This window comes from Branchiostoma lanceolatum, chromosome 5, assembly GCF_035083965.1.
Source record: "Branchiostoma lanceolatum isolate klBraLanc5 chromosome 5, klBraLanc5.hap2, whole genome shotgun sequence".
NCBI classification, from domain to species: Eukaryota; Metazoa; Chordata; class Leptocardii; order Amphioxiformes; family Branchiostomatidae; genus Branchiostoma; species Branchiostoma lanceolatum.
Window position 1 is genome coordinate 9411219 of NC_089726.1, and position 11216 is coordinate 9422434.

Below are 11216 nucleotides of genomic sequence, written 5' to 3' on the forward strand. Positions count from 1 at the left end.
ATGTTTTTATGCGGTTAATTAAAAAGACCAAACAAGAACACCCATATGCGCATGCGTCGATCGCAAGGCCTCCCGGGTAACAGACCTTGACCTTTAGTAACCTCACAGCTGGCAGGAAGGTAACTGAACTTTATATCGTATAGCATAGTCCTTGCATATGCAAAGAGAAGCAAATTAAGCATATTATACGACAATGCTTTAAATTATGATCTTGGACAATATCATAACTTGTTTCGTCTCTTTGATTTGAACAGGGAGGACTTTTACCTCCTTGCTTTGTAGGCGAGTCACTCAAACTGGAAAGAACAGGATCAGGATTTCTATTAAAAAGCTGGAAGTTAAGTTAACGGTACCAGCCAAAGATCAGAACCCTATAACGTTACATTCATATGCATGTAGCTCTACTCATGACCAGTTCTAGATCAAGGACGTTATATATAGTGTCTAGATCTACTCTACTGAGATCTAAGTCTTTCCAAGACAAACTGCATGCACAAACACTGACTCTGTAGTTGTACTCATGACATAACACCACAGAGCCTGGTGACTGCATACTTGCTGGTGCAGGTAAGAAAATTTAACCCAAACAGATATAAAACAAAACAACAAACAAATATGATGAGACTGATCCGCATAATATGGGCAGGTTTGCGATGAAATTGCTTTATGACATCAAACATGAGTTGTCTGAAGAAATCTACTCTATGCCTAATACTAAATGAGGGCCTGCATGCCCTTTTCCGTTATGCGCTATGCGCTGTATTAATTTACTGTTAATCGTAGCCGGCCCGCTCTAATTCAACGTTAAGCGTTATCAATATATTAAAGCGTTACTGGTTGTTTCAATTCTACGAAGCACGTTATTTGTCCTCGTTACACCGGGAAATTTTCTCCTGAGAGCGCGCCCCGGACCGCCCTAGGATTGTCGCGCCTCCGGCGAAAGATATGTCAGGAGAGTACCGTCCCAAAAAAATTCAAGCTGAAACACTTCTGTATATTTGCACTCTACCAGCAAAGTTTGCCCCTCCAAATTCAGGAAATTAAGTGTTTCAGGGGATAAAAAGTTTCCTCGGGAGCATGTCACGCCTCCGTCCAAAATATTCTTGGGAGGTGTGATTTAACTTACATTACCAGCAATGTTTGTCCGTCAAAATGCAAGAAATAGCGTTTCAGGGTGGCAAGATTAAAAGAACTTTCCCCGGGAGCATGTCGTGGCCCCGGCTAAAGATATGTCTGGAGGGGGTGACGTCCCTCAGAAATCAAGCTGGAACCCTGCCACTCTGTACCATTTGAGCCTGGCTGGGATTAATAAACCATCTTATATAAGATTTCAAAATTTTCCGCGGGAGCATGCCCCCGATCCCACCTAGTATTTGTGACCATCAACATTTCGCCCCACCATTACGAAATTTCCTGCCGCCATCTCTGAATTTAAAGGGCTCAGAGCAGGCGTGCATGGGCAAGATTAATGCATGGCGTACCAGGTCTCTTGCCACAAGATCAGGATGACTGGTGGCAACCAGCCGTTGTCATTAGGGGTATCTTGACTTTAGTTTTAGATATGTGACAGTCCCTGTTTTCAACGTCGTCGGCGAACCTTTGACGTTAACACTGCCTGAATAGCATATAGCGAAGGTCTTGAATTTACTGTTAAGCATTGCCGGCCATTCTGAATTCACCGTTAAGCGTTGTCGGTCGGCCTGTCGAATTTACAGTTAAACATTGCCAGGATCCCCCCCATGCAGACCCTTTCTAATGTGTTTTGTTGTGGAATTATTAAGCGTTGCTATTTAAATGTAACGTTAACGCACTGGATGAACTTGCCTCAGGTTAGACAATAATCGCTTTCGTAGATTCGAGCTTGCAATGCAATTGTGCAGTGTCAAAGGTGAACGCCTCTAGCTTGATAAACAAGTTCTCATCTGGACATTATCTTGATTTGCATAACAATGCCCAGTCGGGTTTTGTTAATGTGTCAGAGGGTTTGCGGAAAAAGCTGGCCCTGTCTACCTGGCCTGTCTACCCTGGCTATCTACCCTTTTTGGACCCCAAGGGCATGCATGGGGGTTTTGCATCTGTTTGAATTTTCTTGAGGAAAACCTGGGTCAGTGGCAATCCCAGCTGTGGGTGGGCTGGCTTATACTGTTGGAGGATAGGGACAGTTAATAACTAATGAGCAACTCCACCAACACTGGAAGAAAATCTATTATTGATAAACAAACATCTAAATGTACAATAAAATGTACTAGGATTGTTACACTAGATAGAAGAGGTGTGATGGGGTACAGGATAAACAAAGAAACCTGATAGGGTGGTTTGCGGGAGCAGCAGCTGCTAAAGATTTCGTAGTTTCAGAGCTACAGTAACCCCCAGGAGTGTCAGACATCTGTTGTGAATTTAGCTGTTATGACAAACAAAGGTCCTACATGTATTGTTGTCTGGCTCATCCTACCAGTTTTATTTGCTTCCCTGTATTACTTTCTACTTCAATTTTGTTTAACATTTCAGGAACATTTTATTGTATACATGTACTTGGAACTTTTTTTCCAGTCTTGGTGGAATTGCTTTACCAGCTTCACCCATACCCCCGCCCCAACCCAATAGGCATTGTCTTCCATCCAGCTCACACACATCTGGAATCACATTGACCCAGTTTTTCCTCAAGGAAATTCCATTAAAGCCCAAACCCCCATGCATACCCGTGGGGCACAAAAAAGGTTGACAGCCAGGGTAGACAGGCCAGGTAGACAGGGCCAGCTTTTTCCGCAATCCCATGTGTCAGACGCAGACATGCAGGTGAGCTAGTCTCTCTGCAGATTGTCGACTGTATAGATTGTTTTAACACATATACTTTGTTCCCTAATATCCCCTGTACTAGACCTGAACAAGACCAGTGTTATGCCTGTTAATAAGTATACATACAGTATTCCTGAACTCTTCCCTTGAGAGGTGTTGTAAACCTGTACTTTTCATTTCAGTTTGCCAAGATGGAGTCTCTGCTTCCGCGAATGGTGTCAGCCTCCGATGTTTCGCGGGTTCTGACGTACGCAGATCTGATCCCCGTGATCGAGAAGACTCTGGGTGACTTCTCCCGTGGAGATGGCACTGTGGTGCAGCCTGTCAGGACAGTCATTCCTGTGGACCAGCATCAAGGGTACTATAAAGGCCTAGGAGAAACATGTTGACAACTTGTACATGTTTCTGGTTACCCGACCGACCTAGCAAAATCCCAACCTACCGACCCTAATTTTTTGCGAGACTCTAACCGGAAACGTAGCATTTTTTTGCTAGGCCAAACCTGTGCATTCCATTTTTTTATATCAGTTTTTATATGATTTATGTAATATCGTAATTTACACTTAAAATTTGAGCTCAGTAATTATTTTGTATTCATTGATCAGACTCTTGAATTCTGAGGAAAAGTCTCCAGTATATTATAATACATTAGGACAGTCAAAAATTTGATGCACTAATTTGGAGACTGTACCCAGTAGAAATTAAACTTTGTTCTGTACACTCAGGTATTTCCTGGTGAAACCTGGGTACCATGTAGCCGGTGACACCATGGCATGTAAGCTGCTGACTCTGTACCCAAACAACACAGACCGCCCGTCCCACCAGGCCAGCATTGTGCTGTTTGATACTACTAATGGATCTCCGCTGGCTGTAAGTATAATACTCAATGTCTTCTCAGGCTACACAATCTTATTATTAATGAATGATAGCCTTTATTGTATATTCAAGCCCTATCAGGCTAAGTACAGGCATGGGGATATAAAAGTTGTAATAAAGTACATCATTACATGTATGTATGACCGGACTTCTAAATCTGATACTGATCTATAAAACATTGGTTCTAAAACTTCGGTAACTCTCACTTAACAAAGGTTCCAAATCAGCTTCTTCTTATCTCTTAGACTCTAGTTAGAGAGATCATGTCTTTTAATTTACGTCAATATCTTTATGTGGCGTCTGTATAGCACAGTGGCAGAGCATCCGGCTATGAACCAATAAGACCCAGGTTCAATCCCCAGTGGAGTACCCAGACATGTCCGGACATGCACCCAGATGTTGTGCCCTTGGGAAAGGCACTTAACACACTAAGCCCACCAGTAGGGTTTGGGTTGGCGTTAGGAAGGGCATCCAGCCGTAAAAACTCTTGCTACAAAAAAGGACTTGTACTTGATGAGGAGTTCTGGGGCTTCCCCATCCATGTGCAAGCACGTCTAACCCCCAGGTGATGGGGAACAAAAGACGTTAAATTGGATAGAGAGAGAGAGAGAGTAGTGCCAACTTGTATTGTTGTTATGAATTTTTATGTGTCTTTAACACACAGTTTGTAATGTAAAACACAAAGATTGTAATGTAAAACACACTTCAGTGCAAGGCTGCCACTTTTTATACAATAAACCGTTCATTCATCAGTCACCTTGCTGGCAACAGAAATGATGGAGCAAACTTGCACTACTGCATTGCAGCCAACTGATGATGTCTTCTTCTTTTCATCCTGTCGGACGATCTGTTCAACGTCGGTGGACTCGACCGTGGGCGGCTATGATGATGATGATGAATAAAAGAAATAGTAGCTCCAGTGTCTCTGACAAGTACATGTGTATCAATACAGCTTTTTTCCCTCTTCAGGTCATGGATGGTGCCAGTATCACTGACATGAGGACAGCAGCAGCCTCTGCAGCAGCCACAAAGGTCAACTTGAATTACTGATGTACTTATTTCTAAATCTGAGAAGCAAGAAATTAGACTGGTCTCGCCTTAAATGCATCCATATGGAGAACATTCAAGGCCATTAACCAGATCTAGAATATGGGGATGTACTTTATTTTGCCATTACTGCAATTTATATTGCAAGTTGTAGTACCGGTAATGGCAGAATAAAGTCCACCATATTACAGATCTGGTTCATGTCCCTGAATGGTCTCCATATTGATGTATTTAAGGCCAGACCAGTTCAATTTCTTGGTTCTTGAATATAAATTATGCTATATTGCAAAATTATAACATGAAAACATGGATGGGAAAATCTGTACCTTGGTTCACACAGTTTTAGGGAGTGAACAGAGTCAGATGCAAGTTTTCCTCCCAGCCTTCTGTTTTTGTGATGTCCTTTTAGTCTTGCTATGCTGAAATTTTACATGACAATGTTCAAGTACCAAATTAAGTGGGTGTTTCCTTAGAAATAAAAGCTGTCACATGCCCTGGCTGATACATGTAATGTTGATTTTTGTGCCAATGTATATATATATACAGCATCTTGCCAAAGATTCCCCCCGTGTCCATGCCATACTTGGCACAGGTCACCAGGCCTACAGTCATTTCCATGCCCTGAACCATCTTTACAAGTTTGACCAGGTATGTATGGATAATTTTGTATAAACAATCATCATACTTCTCAAAAGGAAGTTGAGATTTGGAAAGCCACCAGGAATTTGAATGATATATATGTCAGGGTAGAGACTCCGATCTGGTAGAATCTGCAATTCTGCTGTCAGAGATCTCGATCAGGTCTCTGTCGACAGAAACTTTGATCGGGATCTCCACCGACAGAATCAGCAATTCTACCAGATCGGAAGCTCTACCCTGACATATACATGTAGAACTAAATGATAAATTCACCAAATGATAGATTGTACTGTACTTGATGCTATTGTAACTATATTTGATACTTATTATAGTGTCACTGTACTTGATGATAGTGAACTGTAATTCCAGATAGCGAACTGTACGTGATGATAGTGAACTGTACTTCATGATAGTGTAACTGTACTTCATGATAGAAAACTGTACTTCATGATATTGTACTTCATGATAGTGTAACCGTATTTCATGATATTGTAACATCACATGGTAGCATGATTTTTGAATACCAGGGTACAGTACTTGATGATAGTATAACTGTACTTGAAGATATTGTAACTGTACTTCATGATAGTGTAACCTGTACTTAATGATAGTGTAACTGCACTTCATCATAGTAAACTGTACTTCTAGACTGGTATCCAAACCTATTATAGCAACTGAGTTTCTTCTGTCCTCTCTGCAAATAACTATTTGCAGAGAGGACAGAAAGGACTCATGATGAGCTATAATAGGTTTGAATACCAGGCTGCTGTTACAGTACTTCATGATAGTGAACTGTACTTGATGATAGTGTGTCTGTAATTGACGATATTGTAACTGTACTTGATGATAGTGTAACTGTACTTGATGATAGTGTAACTGTACTTGATGATAGTGTACATGTAACTGTACTTGATGATAGTGTAGCTGTACTTGATGATAGTGTACATGTAACTGTACTTGATGATAGTGTAACTGTACTTTAGGTGTGTGTGTGGGGACGAACTCCAGCAAATGTGCAGAAGTTTGCGGCTGAGACAGGAGCTACCCCATGTTCCTCTGTGGAGGAGGCTGTGAAAGATGCTGATGTCATTACAACAGTCACCATGTCAAGAACACCAGTCTTGAAGAAAGATTGGACCAAACCTGGTGTCCACATCAATGGTGAGTTTTTTTTTAGAGTTTTGGAGATACCATGAATATATATCATTTTGTAAGGTGCATTGTAAACGAGATGATGAATATTTACACTGTAAGTACATACAACTTGTACTCTGCTCATGGCCATGTTTTGGGTGACGGAATGCAGACACCAGCATCGAGCACAACTGAAGGTTGGTTTCTTCAACTAGTGTCTAATCCGTGTCCTTTTCTAGAGCAGTTCATCATAGCTTAGAATGATCAATAGAGAACATCTTAATGATGTTGAGGTTCAGTTGGGCAAAAGTCATCACAATTAATTTGCAAGATCATTTACAAAGTGGAAAACTATCCATTATTTGTAGTGTGCACATCCAGTGGTTCAACATAGCAACCCTGACTGTAGACCGACAGGTTGGGAGTTCGAATCTAGGCTCACCCAACATGCGCACTATTGGAGTCCTTATTAGGACAGGACATTAAGCTGTGGTCCACTGTTCATTGTTCTTGTCTAAAAGAGCTAGAGGAATTTCCCCAGTACAAAGAACCTGTAAATACTATATTATGTAACGTTGGGTAACATAAATTCGCCATTTTCCCGATAATGGTTGACTGAAATCAATCTAGCAGAACAATAAACCATCCTTTTTTTCTATTATTCTGTCAGTATCATGTACTATCTTTGCACTAATCATATAATTTATATGGTAGATTTTGTCTCTAGTCGTGCTGACACCATAATATTTTAACTTGAAACTACCGTCCGCCGCATGCACAATGACGGTGTTGTCGGACAGGTGTGAACATTATTTCGGGAGAGAAGATTCGTCTTGAATATATTACCGCTAATTACATTTTATACAGCAGCTATTCGTTCCATCCTTGGCTTGAGGAGAGTGCTATGGATATAGACGTGTCCAAGTAAAAAAAATACACGAAAAAACGGCCGTATCGCACACATTAGGCCTTCGGTAACATCCCGTTTGTTGAGTCGGTAGAACGTCACTCAAAGTCGATCCCCACCGTCATGGCAACGTGTACATTATTCATGGGAAGTTAGCTGGATGCCGTAGCAATGGTTATACTACTATGCCCATGTGTTCCTTGTTGTGTTAGGAGCAAACTTTGAGGAAAATATCGTCTTCAGTCCACTATCACACGCAACATTTAGACAAAAAAGTGTTCCTCCCAAACCTTTGTCGTCTGCTTGACGACAGGATTCTGGGTAATGATATGGCGGCGGGAAAATACACGTGCCGTAGGTTGTAGCAACAAAGAGGAGTTTTGATGATTGATCACACTTAGAATCCAGTTGCAGGTTAGCAAAAGAGATTGTAATAAGTTGTCTTGTAAATAATTGTGTTTAGCAGGCAGGAGATGTGACATTTGTCTTATAAACCAGCGAACAACCGTGCATAGTGATTCTCCCACGAAGCCCCCAGACTCTGTCAATAAGGGACGGAGAGTTTTTGACGTCGCTAACTTCTAATGCATGATTATCGAAGCTTTTCAGCTAGTGTTCTGAATACGTTAGTCTATCCGGTTTGCATTGCTGGCGTTATAACTAATTTTGCATCTAGCACATATCCCTAAAATACACCGTTTCAAAAAATGGCGAATTTAAGTACCCCACGAATTTATGTTACCCAACGTTAGCATCTGTTTTCTCTGTCACAACCAGTGAAAGTTACACTCTTCAGTGAGCTTAACTGGGTTGAGATCTTTTTCACTTAAACAAAATTGTCCTATCCACTGATCACAGCTGTGGGAGCATGTCGGCCAGACTGGCAGGAACTGGACCCAGAGTTGGTTCTCAGCTCGGTGGTGTATGTGGACAGTAAGGAGGCTGCACCCAAGGAGTCAGGAGACATTATTCTGTCTAAGGTGCCAACATGTTACTTCCCTGTATTATACATGTAGCCTGTGTGAATTTTTCAAGTGATCATGATGAACTGTGTGTTACCCTCACAAGGAAACAATGGATGATACATGTAGTGAGTGAGTGAGTGAGTGAGTGAGTGAGTGAGTGAGTGAGTGAGTGAGTGAGTGAGTGAGTGAGTGAGTGAGTGAGTGAGTGAGTGAGTGAGTGAGTGAGTGAGTGTGTGAGACTAGGTGTCAGTGTGTATTTCAAACCAAGAAGCAGTGGACAATGAATATGGAGTGACTGAGCTAGTGCCAGTGAGTATCTGTTTGTGACTGAGTGAGTGAGTGAGTGAGTGTGTGTATGAGTGAGTTATCAATGAACTGACTGTACTACAGCTCTTTTTAAAGCAGACTAAGGACCACAAACAAAAGAACATATTTTTATGACAAGGAATATTTGTCTTATTGTCCTGATAAGACTTTTGTCTTTTTTTCCTTCAGGCTGAAGTGTATGCTGAGGTGGGAGAGGTCATCTTAGGGAAGAAGGAGGCCTGTAAGGACAAGACAACCATCTTTAAGTCACTAGGTCAGTCTTTGTGTAACATTAGTCACTGTCATACTGAAAATCTTCAATTTGAAGTTCTAAAGCCCTCTTAAAGGAGATTATAACTTCCACCTGGCAATCAAAAGTGTGTTGATATGTTGATGAAGGTTAGACATCCAGTATAACATTATATATTAAGATAAATCAAACCATTGGATGAATTCCTCAAAAGAGGTAGAGAGCATTTCAGAGAGCATCCACTATCTTTCATCAACATTGAACTCAATTATACTGTAAATTCTTGTACTTTCACTGTGGTTTTGTTTCACAATAGCATGGATAGTATTCGTGGTCAAATTATTTCTATAACGCATATTCAGTGTGTCACTAGTGATGGAGAGGTCACTGCGAAAACTGTGAAAATAAAATCACTGTGAAAGTTTTTCAAGTTTTACAATTCTGTCTGATTGACCATCATGTTTTTGTTCTGTTCTTGGTGTAGGATTGGCAATAGAGGATGTGGTGTCAGCCAAGCTGGTGTATGACAAACTTACAAGCTCCTGAGATGCCATGTGGAATCAGGCCTAAGCTATTTATCATACGCTCGTTCTCATTTAAATGTACACATTTTGTAATCTCAGTTACCGTTAGAAGTAAGACGTTCCTGACATTAAGATATGCCACATATAAGGTACGTAACTGCCGTTTTTAAAAGCTAGAAAAGTTTCAAGTCGTCATAAAACTACAGTTTGACATCTTATATGTGGCATATCCTAATGACAGGATCGTCTTATTTCAATCGGTAATGGAGATTACAAAATGTGTACATTTAAATGAGAACGAGCGTATAGTCAACAATTGACATTTTTTATATTATATTTTGATACTAATCAGGGCTCTTCCCAGTACCCGTCATTCCATCATTTGACAGAAATTTGCTGCATATGACAGAAAATTTTAAGACAAGTCCGTCAACATTGACAGACAAGAATTGTGGATGTAGAAATGGTCACATTTTAATAAAATGATGGAAATTTGTACACAATACTAGAAAGAAATGTACTATCTTTCTGTCAATGAGAATTGGAATTACAAAAAAATTCAAGCTGACTAGAGCCCTGATACTATTAGCAATCAAAGTACATAATCTGATTCAAAATATCAATTTGCATATGGCTAGTAAATAACATTTTCGTAGGCCAGACCTATCATACTTGTTGGGTGATAACAGTGATAAACTCAGGTATATTGAAAAGAAAATGGTCTTGATCAAGCTCTATATCCAGGAAGCAAGTAGCTTTAATGTGTGCCTTATAGAGCAAAGGAAAATGGGACTTCTAATGTTCTTAAAATACATCTGTTATGGTATGGTGACCAGTGCAATCAGTAGCTGAATACTTTGGGTATTGTTTGGAATTCCAATTTGATTATGCTTAGCAATTCAAGCAGTGTAACTGAGGCACTGAGGTAATGGAGTTTTTTTAATTACTGATGATGCTGATTATAAACAGCTATGATTCATACTTTACTTCATTTTTGCAAACTGGAAGATAACTATTTTAACATTCCTTTATTCTTTTACTTTAAGAATACCTGATGGCTTATCATCTCATCTAATTATGAATGTCTTGACTAGACATTTCAGAATCGATGTATAAGTTAGTCTTGGTACTGTAACATAGAATTCAGCAAGTTGTCATTTGACAAGTCCCTGTGGTTATGAAACAGTTAAGATACTTGCTGTATGATACACAGTAGGTAGTAAAACTATCTAGAAGATGGAATGCATGCATCTGTGATATTTTTGAAAAGTTTGAATGTTCGAATTCAGTATGCTACAATTAATAATTACTACAATAAGTATTGATTGATAACTTTTTATTGAGCATTTTACTCTTCTAAGGTATGCATTAAGGGCAACACTTGTTTCAAAGTGGAAAGGTAAACATTCTGCAGTGTAGTTGTAATCAAATGATGTTTTTCTAGAATTTAGGTTTATTTTATGAACAGTCACTTTCTACATGTAGACATTGTCGGCAAGAAATTGAATAAAACAATTGATCAATCAGTTCACTACACAAACATGTAGAAGCACTGTGACCTACCTCTGTTAGTATGCTTCATCGTAACGGCCCGATTTACACATGACTTTTTGCAGAACTTTACAAGGAGAACCCCAGGCCATTCAAGTAGCTATTCTAGTTGGAAAATTCCACTTGGACAGTCCAAAGCTACTCACATCAAGACCTGTACAATGTATAATGTCCTTACACTCAGCCCCGGGTCGACTCCGAAATCTCGTGTGTAGATCGGG

At 40.1% G+C, this 11216-nt stretch overlaps 2 protein-coding genes across 3 annotated transcripts in view; one reads left to right on the forward strand and one right to left on the reverse strand.

The window, feature by feature from the left end:
- LOC136434900 (lysine-specific demethylase 7B-like) overlaps positions 1–11152 on the reverse strand; it is a 28288-nt gene extending 17136 nt beyond the window's left edge. The window contains exon 1 of one of the 2 annotated variants that reach the window (XM_066428006.1): positions 11008–11152. In XM_066428006.1, the coding sequence (XP_066284103.1) occupies positions 11008–11026 (19 nt within the window). In that variant the 5' untranslated portion in view covers positions 11027–11152. The remainder of the gene's footprint in view (positions 1–11007) is intronic. The other variant, XM_066428007.1, reaches the window with a different exon arrangement.
- Positions 21–10984, forward strand: LOC136434904 (ketimine reductase mu-crystallin-like). The gene is made up of 9 exons (XM_066428012.1): positions 21–119; positions 2979–3154; positions 3522–3666; positions 4642–4704; positions 5266–5367; positions 6342–6519; positions 8258–8379; positions 8860–8944; positions 9405–10984. The coding sequence occupies exons 2-9, from the start codon at positions 2988–2990 to the stop codon at positions 9464–9466; spliced, it is 924 nt and encodes a 307-aa protein (XP_066284109.1). The 5' UTR covers positions 21–119; positions 2979–2987; the 3' UTR covers positions 9467–10984.
- Positions 11153–11216: the final 64 nt, after the last annotated feature.

Excerpts from the sequence above, each read along its gene's own strand:
- LOC136434904 (XM_066428012.1), top strand. The coding sequence starts at position 2,988 with ATGGAGTCTCTGCTTCCGCGAATGGTGTCAGCCTCCGATGTTTCGCGG. Across the intron at positions 5,368-6,341 it reads ATCTTTACAAGTTTGACCAG|GTGTGTGTGTGGGGACGAAC; the intron begins GTATGTATGGAT and ends ACTGTACTTTAG. Across the intron at positions 8,380-8,859 it reads GAGACATTATTCTGTCTAAG|GCTGAAGTGTATGCTGAGGT; the intron begins GTGCCAACATGT and ends TTTTTCCTTCAG.